At 37.3% G+C, this 18,455-nt stretch overlaps 1 protein-coding gene across 5 annotated transcripts in view; it reads right to left on the bottom strand.

Moving 5' to 3' along the window:
- LOC144637468 (disintegrin and metalloproteinase domain-containing protein 9-like) overlaps positions 1–18,455 on the bottom strand; it is a 60,686-nt gene that overhangs the window by 37,691 nt on the left and 4,540 nt on the right. For 3 of the 5 annotated variants that reach the window (XM_078496530.1, XM_078496529.1, XM_078496526.1), the window contains exons 4-19: positions 17,479–17,555; positions 16,973–17,039; positions 14,814–14,899; positions 14,400–14,457; positions 13,610–13,667; positions 13,246–13,295; positions 11,830–11,931; positions 11,186–11,257; positions 5,234–5,403; positions 3,867–3,954; positions 3,218–3,314; positions 3,007–3,061; positions 2,777–2,870; positions 2,232–2,300; positions 1,676–1,739; positions 487–621 (exon numbers count right to left, since the gene is read on the bottom strand). In XM_078496530.1, the coding sequence (XP_078352656.1) occupies positions 605–621; positions 1,676–1,739; positions 2,232–2,300; positions 2,777–2,870; positions 3,007–3,061; positions 3,218–3,314; positions 3,867–3,954; positions 5,234–5,403; positions 11,186–11,257; positions 11,830–11,931; positions 13,246–13,295; positions 13,610–13,667; positions 14,400–14,457; positions 14,814–14,899; positions 16,973–17,039; positions 17,479–17,555 (1,224 nt within the window). In that variant the 3' untranslated portion in view covers positions 487–604. Of the gene's footprint in view, positions 1–486; positions 622–1,654; positions 1,740–2,231; positions 2,301–2,776; positions 2,871–3,006; positions 3,062–3,217; positions 3,315–3,866; positions 3,955–5,233; positions 5,404–11,185; positions 11,258–11,829; positions 11,932–13,245; positions 13,296–13,609; positions 13,668–14,399; positions 14,458–14,813; positions 14,900–16,972; positions 17,040–17,478; positions 17,556–18,455 lie in introns of those variants that run through there. The other 2 variants (XM_078496528.1, XM_078496527.1) reach the window with 2 other exon arrangements.

Here is an 18,455-nt window from a genome sequence, read left to right as displayed (position 1 = left end):
CGCTTGTCGTTAAACCATGAACTTTCTAACGGGTCTGTCATTGTGCTCCTGACGAGAATGGCAGCTTTTTTGGGTGCAAACGTGCCCCCCCGGCCCTCCAACGGATCAGCGAATATGAAGAGCAAATGTAATTGACTAAAATACAATTAGCCACACATCAAACACACCATGTTCTCAAATATTCAATTCTTAAGTCGGGGTGTAACCTCGAGTCGGATATATCATCAATTATTACATATAAAAACTAGCTATGGAATATAGCAATTCCTGAGTTTAGACCGCATATATGGTAGGTGTACGCGTCAGCGAGATCAACTGGGAGCTCAAATATTGCTATTCTTTGGGTGTTCTAATAAAACAATTATTCCACTCGTGCTTGTTGAATATGCGATAGCTTAAACCAACTCTGCGCTTATTTGACTAAAAGTCTAAAGAGGCTATTGAATATAAAGCTGGGGAGAGTCGGAAAAAATCAAAATGCTTAATGTTCAGATATACTTTATTTTAATTCACGTTAAACACGTGTTGACAAACACTTGTAAAACGAGCCCCTTGACATATTTAATCCCCCTCTTAATAAATGGCATGTTATCTTCCTTGAACATCAGACTGTTGGCTGATCTGAAAATAAAAGCAAAAAAAAAAATGACACAAAACAACAGTCAATCTAGATAGGCAAATATGTTTCCTATAGCTCAGGATTTCTAAAGGTGTTATGATTGTAAGGTAAGGTAAGATAAGGTAAGGTAAGCTAAGGTGAGGTGAGGTGAGGTAAGGTAAGGTAAGGTAAGGTAAGGTAAGGTAAGGTAAGGTAAGGTAAGGTAAGGTAAGGTAAGGTAAGGTAAGGTAAGGTAAGGTGAGGTAAGGTAAGGTGAGGTGAGGTGAGGTAAGGTAAGGTAAGGTAAGGTAAGGTGAGGTGAGGTGAGGTGAGGTGAGGTGAGGTGAGGTGAGGTGAGGTGAGGTGAGGTAAGGTAAGGTAAGGTAAGGTAAGGTAAGGTAAGGTAAGGTAAGGTAAGGTGAGGTAAGGTAAGGTGAGGTGAGGTGAGGTAAGGTAAGGTAAGGTAAGGTGAGGTGAGGTGAGGTGAGGTGAGGTGAGGTAAGGTGAGGTGAGGTGAGGTGAGGTAAGGTAAGGTAAGGTAAGGTAAGGTAAGGTAAGGTAAGGTAAGGTGAGGTGAGGTGAGGTAAGGTGAGGTGAGGTGAGGTGAGGTAAGGTAAGGTAAGGTAAGGTAAGGTAAGGTAAGGTAAGGTAAGGTGAGGTGAGGTGAGGTGAGGTGAGGTGAGGTGAGGTAAGGTGAGGTGAGGTGAGGTAAGGTGAGGTGAGGTGAGGTGAGGTGAGGTGAGGTGAGGTAAGGTGAGGTGAGGTGAGGTGAGGTAAGGTGAGGTGAGGTGAGGTAAGGTAAGGTGAGGTGAGGTGAGGTGAGGTAAGGTGAGGTGAGGTGAGGTAAGGTAAGGTAAGGTAAGGTAAGGTAAGGTAAGGTAAGGTAAGGTAAGGTAAGGTGAGGTGAGGTGAGGTGAGGTGAGGTGAGGTAAGGTGAGGTGAGGTGAGGTAAGGTAAGGTGAGGTGAGGTGAGGTGAGGTAAAGTAAGGTAAGGGACGGAAAGGGAAGGGAAGGTGAGGTAAGAATTCGATTGGTTAAATAATCAAACATTCTTACACTATTGCTGTTATTTTCTACCTCTACAGCCTTTCTTATTAACACAGTTGTAAGGTTCGCAGCAGGGATCTTTTTTCCTACACATCTGAGGAGATTGAAATGAACATTCTTTTTACATTCTTTTTATTCACTCGTATAATAAATGAAGAATGAATGAATAAATAAATATGTAAATGAATAAATGAATGAATAAATGAATGCATAGAAGAATGTATGGATGGATGAACAAATGGATGGATGAATGAGTAAACGAGCGAACGAATGAGAACTTTGCACTGGAATTTTCTCAACGAGGTATACCATTTCCTTAATGATACCCAACAATAAGCAGGCTATAAGAATCATGGCTGTCTCGTAAGTCTTTCTTCTAATTAGATTATGAAAAAGAACAACCCAGTTGAATCAGTTCCTCTTGAATACTACTAAAGTAAATATTTTTTAATATATATCCTTTAATTTCCCACAACAAATATTTATTTTGGAACCAGTGTTTACATAAGTGACTACACGTTTAGCATTCGAAATTGCTGTATAATTAACAATTATTCCATGAGCCCGCGTTGAATACAAAACAAACCTTTTTAGTACCACAGTCGCATTCTTCCCCTTCCTCGCGAATTCCATTTCCACAATAACCGTTTTCAGACTGTCAAAAAAAGATCACTTTGTTAAATTGTCTTGCAGAGATCTTCATTTTTCTTTCAGACTGCACTTTTACAACCTATGCTGTTGTTGGAATTATTGCGGTCTTCAGTGATATGCGAACTGTAAAATTCAAAACCCAACTAACTATTGCAACTTTCCTTGCCGTCAATCATAATAAATATTAATATGTCTACAGCCAACGGACCATGAAAAACAGAAACAAACAAACCAAAAAAAATGAATCGAAATCTACCAATCGCAAGCGACAGACGTGAACCTTTGACCCGGTGGAAGTAAACTTCTGTTTCCCGAGAGGAGAGCTAAGGTGATTGACGGAAGAAAAACGTTCGCAATATTACTGAAACAGTCATCAAACATCAGTCATCAAGGTAAATTTTTAGTTGACTGTCTGTGTAAACACAGTACAATGTGTAAAGTAAAGGAATGATTGTTGCACGTTTTGTCAAATGCAGTTACCTTATAAGTTGGCACATTATACAAACAAGAATCGTCCAGCTTCTTATTACCGAGCGTCTCCATATTGCAGTCTGAAAATCCTGGAAGTGTGCCTCTGTGGACCAATTGCAATTATATAAATCATTATATCGTCTTAATCACTATGCATCTCTTTTAAAACTAAATTTCCAGGGACCGCGGATACCATTTTAAAATGGAAGGGCTTAGTCTAATGTACTTTTATTACTTACTTTCCTCCACCCATCATGATACATCCTCTGCTTGGCGTTAAGCACGTGCACTTTGCTGAAGACAGAGAAGAAAAAAGATAGGGTGAATACTAAAATAGTATATCTTGTAACCATTAACTGACCTAAGAAAACCACTCAGTAAGAGGCTGATGTTAGTGGTAGAAAAGACTTGGCTTTTTTATTTTTCCTTTTTTTAATCGGTTTTCCTTACTTTTGTCGTCATGAGGAAATCCAAAGTTGTGACCCATTTCATGAGCAAGGCCAATGTAAGGTCCAACAACCTCCGATCCTACAGTCTCCTCTTTCCACTGCGACAGAGTAACAACAGTCAACAAACTGCATATCAAAATACTGTCAAATCAAGGCGATTTTTGTGCAATTTCGTTATTTCAGGCCTTCTGTAAACAATGGTGCCATGTTTGTGATCGATGTAGCTGGACTATAAAGCGTTCAGTTAAGTTTTAAGCCTCTCTATGGGTTCCTACGGATTTCATTTTTTTCGCAAGTTTTTGGAAATCTTCGTTTTAAAGCAGATATTCGTTTTTTCTTCATTCGTTTTTTTGCTTGAAATGTGGTCACATGACAAAATTTAGAAATTACACATATTTTCTGTAATGATTACAAGTTTTGAGTTTTTATATCTGAGTGTTCAATTTGATAACGCGAATTTTGGTCAATTTCAGATCTTCACTTCAATCTTGAGGTAATAACCGTGTCATGATCTATTGCTCTTATAAACTCATGCAAACGTTGCTTCACCCTTAGCTGCTCACTAGATTACTCCTTCTTTCCAATTTGGATCAAGTTATAATAAATGTCATTTTCCTTTTATAGACAATAATCTCTTCTTAATAACTTACCCTAACAAGACCAGCTGATCGAGTTGTTTTACACATTCCAAATACAGACGCTATGCCTACAGCTTTGTAACCTGGCCAGCGACTTCCACTGAAATGCAAATAATATTGTGAAAGTTGCATTTCTTCCACTGGTAAATGACAATTTATATTGATAATAAATAATAATAATAATAATAATAATAATAATAATAATAATAATAATAATAAATAATAATGATGATGATGATGATGATGATAATAATAATATAGTAAGAAACACTCACCGAACTACTGTAATTGTCGGCTTGCCTCATTTAGGCAAATGTAGTCTTTCGGATCTTTTAATATAGGACGGAAGGCTGATTCACAACTAAATCTGCTGTAATGATTTTCATGAGAGATTCTGGGTAATACTTTTTTCTATATTTAACAGTGCACACCAGCTATACCGAAAAGAAAGGCCCTTTTATTATTTATTACTAGTAATACGTGACTCGCAGGGCCTCGCGAAGCTCTGGGTTATTGTTGCCTAGTAACTGACAAAATACAGCAGACAGAATACAAACAGAAACTGAACAAATAAAAGAAACAAATAAGAAAAAAAAAAGAAAACCAAAAAACCCTAGCCGGATTCGAACCCCCGCCCTCAGTCCCGAATATCTGATTTCAAGTTCGACGCCTTACCATTAGGAGACTACAATTAAGAAGGGAAAGTGATGCAGCGCGCTTACAATTAGAATCGGAGGAGGAGAGAAATATTCGATTACAGTCTGCTCGAGAAAATAGTGCCACGCGTAGACAACAACAACAATTACAGCAACAGCAACAGGAACTAAACAGAGATGATTATCTTTCCAATGGATGGAGAAATCCCGATCAGCCTTAACATCCGCAAGAATGGGTTCAGAACGAAATGGCAAATTTTCATACAACAATGAACAGTTTTCAACATCAGCAGTTTATAGCCTAAATAGGCGTTGAGGGAGTATTATGTGGAAATCAGTGTTATTTTAATCCGAAAAGAAAAACGATAAAAATGAAAGGCTCAGGATTCGAACCCACAAAAAAAAAGAAAAAGAAAAAAAGAATAAAAAAACCCTAGCCGGATTCGAACCTCCGCACTCAGTCCCCAAGATCTGATTTCAAGTTCGACGCCTTACCATTAGGCCATCAGCGCCTTACCATTAGGCCACCAGCGCGCGGCGGCCGCGTGACGCGGCGGCCGCATTTCCGCCACACACCAAGCTCACAAATAAATAAATATATATATGACCGTAAACTCCACACGAGATTTCATCCCGCCTGAGCCCTTTGAGGGACAAAATTATATACCCCGCTACGCTCGGCCTTCGGCCTCGCTTCGCGAGGAATGAGGATTCCTTACATACCGCATGAGATGCGCGTTGTCGTGAGAGATTTTTTTCAACAAAGTGTTTTCTCGATATCCTCTAAACAGTTTCAGGTCATCTCCTGGCTCAACTTGTTTCTTGAAAGGATCACCATTTGTCCAGATTTCCACTGCTTTCAATACTATTCTTATATTTATCCGCTGGTAAATCTTTCAAAAGAAGAATGAAAAAATTAAAAGAAATAAAACTGGTTGTTGTTGTTGTTAAAGAATGGCTCGTGACGTTATACAACCATGCGGGTTTCTTGCTAGCCTCAATGGCACTCCGGTTAGAAGCCATTAGCCTGCAGCGGGTTAGCTAGTAAGGTAGCTGACGGTTGGCCATTTTATTTGAGTTAGGGATTTTTGGCTCGCACAGCTAAAATGGCTCGCTGGCTTACATGGCTTGTATGCTCGCATATTTCACACTCCGTCTTTGGGCTAAACTAATTGAGAGACGACTTTCGTTCCTTTTGAGTTAAAGTAGGCTGTTGAGCACAGGGTAATCATAATGGATGCATAGAAGAGCAAAGTTAGCCAAGCGACTTTCCACATTGATGCTTGCATTTAGTTGCCACAACATGCAGATGTTGATGGCTTTAAATGAGACTTTTGCATACTAGAATTAGATTTTAAGAGCGGAATTCTCTATCTTTTTAGAATTTTCGGACAAAAAGGTTAAAATCGAATTTTTTTTTATTACGCCAAAAAGACCCTTTGGGTGAACTATTTTTGAAAATATTATGTAAAACTTCCAGCGAGTTTTATTTTTTGAGAAAACGAGGAAAGTTTGTAATTCGAGCTCATGCTGTCTGAACGCCGAGGAAAACTAATTAATTGACAGCAATTTTGTGGCATTTTCGATGCGCTCGTTCTCAACTTCAGAAACTTGCCTTGAGTTCATTTTTACATGAGTATTTAACCATCCCTAGGTCTTCCTTTTAAACAGAAAATCTTCCTGAAATATGTAATTGTTGACACATTTTTACCGCGTTAAAAATTCTATCGATCGCAATTTAATTTACATACCGAATTTGACCTAACTTCAGAGGGCTAGAACACCAAGGGTATACGCTTCTACCGGTAAAACATGGGTTCTTTGGAAAGCGCTATTCTTCCTTCTTATCATATCCAAAGCGTTAGTTTGGCCCGTTAAAAGTGAGTGCGCTAGCACGAAAAATATACAGGCATTTTTGACATGTTTCCGCCATAATTTCCATTCTGCAGTCAACCGGGTAATGTCGAACTTAATTGTTAAAACGAATTAAATTTGGTCTTATGCTTCGCCGTTATCAGTTTCAATGAGTTTAATTTTTTGCAACAAAACTACAATATCTCAATTTTTAACAGAAAGGAACAGTTTTAATAAAAAAAATAAATAAAGCAACAAACAAGACATGCTCACCTTCATTGTGCCGCCGTTAATTTATGCGAGGGAAGAGAATTGTCGCTCTATGTTGTTTCCATTTCCACTGAAGCGTTTCCTTCCACTTCTCAGTTTTTAAATATAAGAATACCCTTTTTACGCATATACATCTCAATTTAGACGACATTCCTGACATTAAGCAAGAAATCTTATCCACCAAAACGGCAAATTCCTGAAATTCGTGCTATGTGCTGTTTGACTATACTCGTCACGCAAGAGAATTTATTGATATCATATTTCCAACACAAGTTGACGTGACGTAGGGACGGACCATTGAAATATCCGGTGGGGTGTTGACTTTTTCCAAAAAAAACTGTTTCAAGAAAAAAGGGATGTGACATAGTGCATTGTTGAAAAAACAAATAATACAAAGAAAGAACCAAAACGAGAAGTAGTTGTCATCTTTTAGGGGAGGAGTTTGGGGGTGGGAGAAGGTTTCGTATTAGAAATTTTGGATTTTGTGGGGTGAACAGGGGAAAAACGTTCTGATAAAGAGAGGGGAGATACATTCAACAGGCATTATCAAATCCCTCCCACTCAACCCCATTCAAACTGAATGGTCTCAGGAGCCCCCAAATGTTGCTTAATACAGAAAACAACTGACCAGAGAAATGAATTTCAGTTATGATAGTTATAATAATTCTTGCGTATAAAATCTTACATGCGTTACGAAAAAGGCCTGTATCTTTAGGCAAAAACTGAACGTCATGCAATGCTTGTGCCCTGGAATATAATCCTGCAGACAAGTAGGCCCACTAATAGGTCACAAACAGGTAAAACTCTGCGTCTGCGTGACCACAATGTACACTGGGGGCTATTTTTACTATAGTTAAGGCGTCATGAAAGGTGCAACTTAGCGGAAAATTATTAAATTAATCTATTTGCTATATGTGATAAATATTGACGTCCACTGTTCTCCTTACAGACCTGGTGAAATTTTGTCCGCCAAACAAACCGTAGCCTGATCCCGCGGGCTTGATATAGCTTCAGGCAGTCGGTTCATAGTTCAGGTATTAGTTTTGGAGCAGCGCAAAAAAATTCTCGTTAATCGCATTTTTTCGTGCTACTCCCAAAGTGTTCACCAGGGTTCTTGGTCAGCTACAAGCAAAAGAAATTAGCAATGGTGGTCCGGTTTACGTTTGGCGGATAAAATTTCAGCCGCCGCATGGTTTAAATTACCGTATTTTCTCGATTAAACGCCGGACCTCGATTAAACGCCGGCCTCGTATAAAAGCCGGGTCAAAATTGCTTATTTTTTAATTAACGCCGGGGGCGTTCGTTCGTTGCTATGAATGGCACTAGTACGGTATGCTACTTTGGAATTTTCAATGAACGCTGGCGTAACATAGCTAGGATGGACGTTGTACAACAAAATATAACCTTATTCACCTAGCCGTTTTCGCATTCCCGTCTTTCTTACTGACGCATTTTCGTTCTTGTTTTAGTGCTTACAGGCGTTGAAATCACGAGAAACCCTCAGTTCGAGGCGTTTATGAACTTAAAACTTTGTATCCATAACCTTTACTTCATGCTCTTTTGTGTAGTTAAAATACCGCTTATGTTACTTTTGTCATAAATCATGGTTGCAAGTTGCAACATAAACGTGTTCAATCCGCAATAATGTACCTTTGGGAAACTGTAAAACTTAGATGGCCAGGAAAAGTTTTTCGGGGCAAAACGAAGAGCTAAATCGCCTTGCTTTGTAAAACTGCCCCTTGGTTTCGGAGATCGACAAAAACAAATCAATCTGAAAATTTGACAGAAATTTGCCTTCCGTTAATAAACGCTCGGCCCGGATTAAACCCCGGCTTCAAATAAACGCCGGGTCCACCTATCCAAGTTCGAAATAATCGCCGGGGGTGCTTAATTGAAAAAATACGGTAATACAAAAATAGGGAACATCATGATCTGACATACAAATACGAGGTGCAACCACCCTAAATTAATGTTTTTAATGTGTACGGATACTGGATCTTTCCATAATATTCGGACAAAATTTCTTCAGACCTGTAAGAAGTATAGCGCTCACGTGCCCCTCCTCCCTTATTTTACCCTTGCTACGGCACTGACATGATCAATAGATACCCATTGCGTACTAAACGGAAATGTTAAACGATATAAACGAGTATTACAATGTTCATAAGAATATTTTCATTCTAAATTCAGCAGAAAACCTGAGTCGGCAAAACAGCAGATTTATCTAATGGACGTACAATTCAATATAGACAACTGAAAGCAAGGCTGATCGTATATTACGTGAAAGGTTGACTTGGCGAGACACCACCGCGACTATAACCGATACAGAAGATTGCAACCGCAGACAGCTTTCTCGTTCTTATTGGGACTCAATGCGGTGTAGCAAATCTAAATGACACCATCTCGAAGAGCCAACGCAAATATATTGCCCAATAACCCGTACACTGTATCAAGTTCCGTAATTTGCTGGAGGAGGGTGGGGGCAAACATTTTTGGCCTACTTGTCTGGAGGATTTTATTCTAGGGCACAAGCATTGCAGCGACATTTGGGGGCTCCTGGGACCGTTTAGTTTGCCGATGGGGTTAAAGGGAAGGTATCTGATTATGCCTGTTAAATATATTGTCCCTTTCTTTATCAGAACGTCTTCCCCTGTTCTCCCACAAAATCCAAATGTTTAATACGACACCTCCACCCTCCCCCCCCCCCAAAAAAAAAAAAAATTAAAAAATAAAACTCCTCCTTTAAAAGATGACAACTACTTCTCGTTTTGGTTCTTTCTTTACCTTATTTTTTTAACTATGCACTATGTCACATCCCTTTTTTCTTGAAACACTTTTTTTGGAAAAAGTCAACACCCCACCGGTTTATATTTCAATGGTCCGTCCCTACGTCACGTCAACTTGTGTTGGAAATATGATATCAATAAATTCTCTTGCGTGACGAGTATAGTCAAACAGCACAAAGCACGAATTTCAGGAATTTGCCGTTTTGGTGGATAAGATTCTTGCTAAATGTCAGGAATGTCGTCTAAATTGAGATGTAAATGCGTAAAAAGGGTATTCTTATATTTAAAAACTGAGAAGTGGAAGGAAACGCTACAGTGGAAATGAAAACAACATACAGCGACAATTCTCTTCCCTCGCATAAATTAACGGCGGCACAATTGCAAGGTGAGCATGTCTTGTTTGTTGCTTTATTTATTTTTTTTATTAAAACTGTTCCTTTCTGTTAAAAATTGAGATATTGTAGTTTTGTTGCAAAAAATTAAACTCATTGAAACTGATAGCGGCGAAGCATAAGACCAAATTTAATTCGTTTTAACAATTAAGTTCGACATTACCCGGTTGACTGCAGAATGGAAATTATGGCGGAAACATGTCAAAAATGCCTGTATATTTTTCGTGCTAGCGCACTCACTTTTAACGGGCCAAACTAACACTTTGGATATGATAAGAAGGAAGAATAGGGCTTTCCAAAGAACCCATGTTTTACCGATAGAAGCGTATACCCTTGGTGTTCTAGCCCTCTGAAGTTAGGTCAAATTCGGTATGTAAATTAAATTGCGATCGATAGAATTTTTAACGCGGTGAAAATGTGTCAACAATTACATATTTCAGGAAGATTTTCTGTTTAAAAGGAAGACCTAGGGATGGTTAAATACTCATGTAAAAATGAACTCAAGGCAAGTTTCTGAAGTTGAGAACGAGCGCATCGAAAATGCCACAAAATTGCTGTCAATTAATTAGTTTTCCTCGGCGTTCAGACAGCATGAGCTCGAATTACAAACTTTCCTCGTTTTCTCAAAAAATAAAACTCGCTGGAAGTTTTACATAATATTTTCAAAAATAGTTCACCCAAAGGGTCTTTTTGGCGTAATAAAAAAAAATTCGATTTTAACCTTTTTGTCCGAAAATTCTAAAAAGATAGAGAATTCCGCTCTTAAGCGGTTTGATTAAGCCTACCATTCCGAATTCTCAAAACTGAAATTAGTGGAATCAATAAGAGATGCATTTGTGTCACGATCTGCCTTTGGTTCTAGTCTGAAAACCGAAAAAGAGGGGAATACAGGTGAAAGGTTGACTAGCCTACTGGCCTGATTTCGCACAGTTTTGGTCTTAACTGTTCTGGGATAAGTGGGAGGCATCTTAACCCATGAATAACATTATCTTTGAACATCCTATAGAAGAAACAGCCTAAACTTGTAGTTAATAATCAAACTTCGGCCAAAAATATTGATTCTTTGATGACATGCGGAAGCAACTTTAGAGAAGTTGAGCCCTAATTTTTCAATTGCAATCCATTTCCATCCTAGCCATCCGCAGCCAAATCCTTGTTACCAGTCAACTTTAATATTGCAATTTTAAATAAAAACAGGCCATTATTTTTAGGTTTCCTATGACACAAATATAAATTTTGTCTGTTCAAAAATCTGTTAAAATCCGTGAAAAAGCCCCTTTTTACTTTAATCTATATCATCATTATCTTCGTCGTGCCGACACTCTAAAACTCATGCACCAACAAAGTCACTTTATGTTTCTACATGTTCTTACCGCATCAACAGCATTGGCCATTGTTATAAGTCGATCTTTGATATCCTTTTTGTTCTTGTTTAAGTTCTTGTACTAGAAAATGAACAAAGAGAAATCGAATAATAAATAAATGTAAAATGAAGAGCTGGCCAGAATGTCGGGTCAAAATTTGCCACGAACCCAAGCCAGACGCCTTTTTGTGGAAACAACAAAATTCAAAAAAGTTTTCAAAGAAAGGAAAACTTCTATAAAAAAAAGTCTGTGTCGTGCCACCTTAAGTTACTGTCGCAATTTTTTTCACCAAAAAAGTTCGACTAAAAACAATTTCTGAACAAGATGGCAACCACCTTGCAAACAGCCGATCAACTTCACGTGTGATCACGGTTTCCAAAATTTTAATTGACATTTATTAAAGTATTCTTTCAAACGTCCGAAACTCCCTCCTAAAAAAGCGAATTAAGTGTAAAATAAGCTAACATAATATTGCCAATAGGATATAAAACTTCAAATACATCATAGTTAACCAAAAATGACATATTTATGCTCAATGTCTTCGATAAACTGAAAAGGTTTGCACTGAAATTCGAATCTCGCGACTTATGTTCAAAAATGACAAAATGACAAAGTGACAAAGTGTAATATTGGTAGAAGTTTCCATTACATACCATTTCATTATCGACTACAAGCACAAGCTCGTTATATCGTGTCGTCTTTGTCTTTAAATATGGCTTGTAAACTTTCTCGGTATCTGATACCTTATCTGGTAGCTGAAAGAGAAATGTCGATATTAGTAACAATACCTTCATACAGTAAAACCCCCGCGAGTAAGGCCTAGTTCAGACATCGTGCTGCTGCCGTGCTGAACTAAATTGCAATTGGGTTCGACTGTAGCACGGCAGAAGCACGACTCTGATTCAGACGTCGTGCTAGAGTCGTAACAAATTCAGGAGTACTGAAGCTAGGTAACAATTAGTCAGCGGTGATCCAACAAAAATGGCGCCGTTTTCCAAATTGCAGCAAAAACTCCTACTTTTAAAATCATTGCAAGACTCAAGAAAAAGACGCAAAGAAAAGCAACACAAAAAAACTTTTCCTTTTGCAAGTACGGCGAATGTTTGTTTCTTTGCCCGACTAATTTCCGAAAACTTGCTTATTTCAGATTCAGCCCCGCTAGCTTCTTCTTCGCCCTGCTCCCTGTCATTAGTGTCATCTACTTCGTTGAATGAAACATCCTCGACGTGCTTTTTAGCAGAGAAAATTTCATTGTATTGCTTTGGCTGACATTATGTTTTTTACCGTTTGTCTAGAATAAAATTCAATACGCATACGTAACCTCGTTACCAGGGTCTTCTCCGTTTTCAAAATGGCGGCTAAAAGCGGAGAAGACCCTGGGGACGAGGTTGTGCGCATACTCCGTAAAGGAGAATTACTCTCGGCTCTTCTCGTAACTCCTCGCGGGAACGTAATCCCGCCAAAATACATAAATATAATTTTCAAGCACGACGTCTGAACTAGGCTGAGTTTCATGGCTTCGGTTGCTTTAAAATACCTATCAGATTTCTTGGGGATTCGAAGGTGACACTATAATCACAGCGAAACATCAAGGATTGTTCTCTAAAATATTTAATCCGATAGTAAATTATTATAATCATGAACTAAACATTTTTTACCGTGTTAAGTCTAATTTATAATATGTATATCACACTTAAGTATAAAAAATAAGCGAAAATAAGCCACGACGTTTCGAACTCATCTTGAGTTCATTATCAAGTAGATAAGAATAAAATAACGGTCGAGTTTAAGTTTAAATGCAAATAGAGGTGATAGAGTATATTAGAATATTTTAAAAGAAGTGTTTCGCGGTCATTAGCGTTCACAGTGACCGCGAAACACTTCTTTTAAAATATTCTTATATAATCTATCACCACTATTTGCATTTAAACTTATTTTATTCTTGTCTACTTGATAATGAACTCAAGATGAGTTCGAAACGTTGTGGCTTATTTTCGCTTATTTTTATACTTAATTGCATATCGAAATGTTCTCTCATTAGTATAGCACATTCTCATCAAAAGACCCACCCCAGACGAAGTCCTTGCATAAACTTTTGAAGGAAAGTCGGCTGCTGTGTCTATAACAAGAAAAGAAAGGAAATGTCAATTTTATTAAGTAATAGACGAATGACGCGTGAGTAAATATTTTTACTGATGATGCTGGTCTTACCAAGAGATTCGACGAAATCCAGGTTAATAAAGTCGATGTTTTTTTTTTTTATCTCGTGTACCGTAGACTTTGAGGCTCGAGCAATCTCTCCCTTTGCTTTAAAATTCGTAGGATGAACACGAAAATAGCGAGCGTGATTGGCGATCATTTTTTATGGGTGGGGAGGTGAAAAATGTGTGTAGATAATTTATCCCAATAATTGTGACCAAAGTTTTAGCTTACCGCAAATATCATTAAAGTCTTCTTCCTTTGCTTTAAAAACCCTGTGAGCTCCTTTATTCTGTAAATGGATTTGAATGGATTTGAAATGTATTTTTAAATGTTATTTAAGCCACATAGAATTGTATTTGAAGGTAAATAACAAATATAATATGAAATAAATGCAGGGATGCACTATAAACTTAAAACCTTTAAAAACAAATAATATACAGTCTTAAGAGTAGAATTTCCCAATTAGTTATTCTTTATTGGATTGTATCGTTTCCGTTTGTTAAGAAAGCGGCCAACGTTGTAAAAGTATGTGGTGGTCCCTAGGTGTAGGAAAAATTGATTAAATATATCTTACGGAACAACAAAATAAAACCTTTGAGAAAAGTTAAATCAGTTAAATGGTATACACCAAGACCAACCTAAAAGCGGAGCTTCCCCTTTTCTATTTTTACCAGATTTCACCATGTTTCCATTATGTTAAATTGAATAAAGAGACAAAGTATTTGAACTATATACGATGGCCACAGTAACCAGTGTATAGTTTTTCAGCGAGTTACACCCGCTTTCAGTGTTACGTAAACAGTCGTTTTTTTATACATCCATCTTTAGACATCGTTTTTTGACGTGTTGTTTAATCCAATCAAAACCGATGCATACCGGTTTTGTTTTCATGCAAATGAGCCCACAACTTCAAAAGGTCATGCTAGTGGGCTGTGATTGGCGGATGTCGATAGAAAGCTGCTATGCACGTAACACTGAAAGCGGGTGTAATGTGAAATGGCACTTTTCAAACAAAGCTCACTTTTTTTCCAGTTTTAGGTGTAATATAAAACGCATTTTTTCCGTCATCTATAATTCCTCTGTGGAAAACAAAATCATATATAAATTTATTTTTATCAAAACGTAAAAGAGAAAAATACACATACAGAAGCACATACATACAGAAACCCGATAAAGGTCTCCCTCCAAAAATTTCGAGAAACAGCCTCAATGTGGTTGGCATCCAACCCCCCCCCCCCCCCCCCCCCTTGTAAGTCGATGGTTAAAATCTAAGAAGGTCCCTGAAGTGATCGACACGTTCCACGTTCTATTGCAAGTAAATATAAATTCAGAACTTTGATATATGTTTTACATTATTTAATTACAACCTCAGTATTTTCAAACACTGGCAATTTTTTAAGAAACTGCTAGACAAGATCAACTCTTAAAAAAATACCTTAATCCTGAACACGTGTTGAGTACAACACTTGAATCTTTTAAGCCACGAATATTTCCTTGATAATGGCAGTGGTCCGAAGCACCCTAAAAACGATGCGTCATAAATTGTGCTTTCAGTAGCCATTCAAAACTGGACATGGAGTTTTTAAAAAAACAGATACAATACAATACAATACAATACAATACAATACAATACAATACAATACAATACAATACAATACAATACAATACAATACAATACAATGTTTAATGTGGTCATTACACTTAGCTATGGTTTCGATGCGTCCCGCAGATATGGTTAGCAAAATCTGCGGGAACGCACCAGCTAGTTTACAGGTAAGCCACAATGAAAAAAAAAAATTAAAATAAAAAAAAATAAAAAAAAAAATAAAATAAAATAAAGTGAATACAATTCTAAAGCTTTAAATATGTGCGACAGATGTTTCAGTCCATTTTATATTTTCCTTCATAAATCCTTTTCTTTTTGAACAAAATTTTGCCGAAAATAAAATAACAACAGCTGCAACAACAACAACAAATGGAAGTCGTTACAAACTGCCACGAGGTACCTTTCGATAAGGAATGACGTCAGAGAGCGTCACTCCGACCTTTTCAAAAAGCTAATGCACGAAATTTTAAGTGATATCTTTAGGTAAATTTAAATGTTTGAAAGAGAGGTTTATTATTTAAAATTAAATTTTGCGCAATGTTACATGTGTAGCTATGTGTGTGTTTTTGTTTAACATCACGTGCCACTTAGCTATTACGTTCGTGGTCTGCACCCCTTAGAATTGTTGTTCACAGCCTTGGTTTTGTGCGCTGGCGGATGGCCGTTTACTTCGTGCAGGTCCCCGATGCAAGCCTCTATGGTTGGTGTAAGTATTTCCTTTAGGAGTTATTTTAGCAGACCCAATGTATTACAATCTCTAGCCATGTCCTGGCACATAGATGGTTAATGTTGTAAAACATCACGTGCCACTTAGCTATTACGTTCGTGGTCTGTTTCCTTAGATCTGTTACATACTTGTTTTTTTATTATAGAAAGCCGGCAAATGAAATAATCATCGGTCAAAAAATATCGTGCACGCTGCTGACACATGGGCACTAATCGTTCCTTACATGGATAAATATCAAAACTAATATATCGCTTTAGTAACATGAGAGATCAAGATAATGTTCTTTGGAAAAGTATGTTATCTAATATGTGTAAAGAAATTGCGCTTTGATTGTCACGCTAATTGGCAAATATGCAATGGAATGGAGAAGTCTCAATCCACACCATAATTCCTTGGAACACTCATTTTAACAACCGTAACGTGACATTACGTTACGAATTCTCAGTAATGGAGAACCCCCGCCCCCCAAAAGCAATGCTGCAAAATAGGGGGCAACAGGAAGCATTGTTTCTTCAAGGTACACAACGTTGTAAGGGGGCAGGGGGATAATTGTTAATTGTTTTTCCTGTTTCAAGTGTAAAAACCGGCATGTATTCCAAGAATTGCGTCGTGGATTCCTGGTACCATTTATACCGAAATCTATTTAAAACTGAACGCAATTTATTATGTAAACATCAGTGAAATACCAGGAAATCTTTCGCACGAAAAAATCATATCTTCACACGTGAAAATAACATGTTATTTTCACATGTGAAGATATCGATTTCGGGACATTTTCTGGCAAGTTTGCCCTGTTTCAATGCTAAATGAGCCAAAGAAAATCGATATTAAGTCGAAACATCCTCGGACCTTCCTCGGCAATCTTCGGATATCTTCGGAAATTTTCGGAAAAGTTCGGAAAATGTTCGGAAACATTCGTACGACCTTCGAACAACATTTTGAAAATCTTCGGAAATCTTCGGAAAATGGTCGGAAATCTTCGGAAAATCGTCAAAAACATCGTAATTAGTAGGTTTATATAATAAACAGAAAATTACATTGTTGCTTGGAGATATGAAATTTATCTTCTCGTGTTCAAATCAATATCCCACTCGTTCGCTGCGCTCACTCGTGAGATATCGATTTGAACACTCGAAGATAAATTTCATATCTCCGCGCAACCATGTAATATCCTCTATTTATGCCAGGCTATTGAACTCTTGGTCAACGAACTAACTTTCTAAAAGTTGTTGATTTACTTTGTAATGTATTTGATTATTACCTGTTCTATAACTTCAGAGCCATCATTTGCAAAAGTGCGAACTGTAAACGATGCAGGAATAAGTTCCCTGCAACAAGGAATAAAATACTTTGTTAAGACTTCATTAATGTCCAGTTGAAAGTCTTTTACATTAAAAGGACATGAAAAAAAACGGAAAAGAGCTTGTTAACAGGTCTAATATTCTATCGAAGGTAATCAGTTAAAAAAAGAAAAAAAAGACAAAAAACATTCACAGTTTACACGGTATTCCAAATTATTTCCAATTCTTTTTATTAGCCTCAGTTTTCAAACCAAATACATTTCTATTTTTTTTCCTTTTATTTATTTTGTTTATTTATCAACACTGACATTACAATACATTACAATACATAGCTTACTTACAGAACATTATTTACTTTACACAGAGGGCATAATTGTAAGTGCATAAAAGAAATAAAAAAGAAATGCATTTCTATTGATGTGTCTGGGTATTGATAATGGGCCAAAATAATATACTGAATGCTTACTTGTTTCTTTTTATATCTAGTGTCCAGTCCTTGTCAAAAGCATTCAATTGATAAGAGGCCTCATCCATGTGACCTCCCTAAAGCAAAACATAGGTTAGGTTTCGCAGGACCTTTGCTTATTAATAAATTCATTATTAAAATTTCTTGACTTGGTATTGGGATATGATAAGAAAATGATAAAATTATGTCCTGGCAATGTCGATTTTCTGGCATTTCATCGTTCGTTTGCTGTTATGTTTCAAAGTAATTAAGTCAAAACTGCAGAAAATAATTTTTCCCGCTTTCAGTTAGAGGAGCATATCAAATTAAGTCAATTTTTAACCTAATGATAAACAAAAACCTCTTTTGTTACATGACAGAAGCAAATATATGTCTCGATTTCAAGGCTTTCTAGTAGTTCTTGCCCTCTTATAATCAGAGTGGAAATACAAAGACTATGCTTTGAATTCGGTTCAATCTCTCAGGGCTGTCACTATTTTTTCAAGTAGGTGGGGAAATGAAAAATGTAGCCGGGGTACAAGATTTTTCTGTTGTAGGTTGTTGAGGGGGGGGGGGGGGGGGGTTTGGGTGTTAGGAAACAACAAAATTTGTTCCTAAAACGAATTTGTTTTTATGCAATTTTTACGCCATGGTAACTTACAACTTTCTCTTTCTCTACACCATTCGACAAGAATCTGACAAGTTTTCGAAAGTTATCGTTTATTTTGGGCTTTGAAACGGCCTGACTTGTGACTAATGGCATGGCAGAAAATAGAAGTTGAGGAAGACTGGGAATGAGTGAAAGTAACTCGTGACCAAGACCAAAAAACATGGCGTCAGGAACGTGCTGGGAACGTCAAACTGGTTTGTTTTTGTTTGTTTTTCTTGAACCAAAACCATTGCTTTGAGAAATTCACACAACAAAACTTTCTGCACTTACGTAGAATTACTCAGACAAGCCAATTTTTTTGCCATAGAAAGTACGTGTAATAACGCAA

The sequence above is a fragment of the Oculina patagonica genome, chromosome 14 (assembly GCF_052425735.1).
Source record: "Oculina patagonica isolate OP01 chromosome 14, crgOcupat, whole genome shotgun sequence".
NCBI classification, from domain to species: Eukaryota; Metazoa; Cnidaria; class Anthozoa; order Scleractinia; family Oculinidae; genus Oculina; species Oculina patagonica.
The sequence above is the reverse complement of the archived record's forward strand: the minus strand, read 5'-3'. Positions and strand labels throughout refer to the sequence as shown.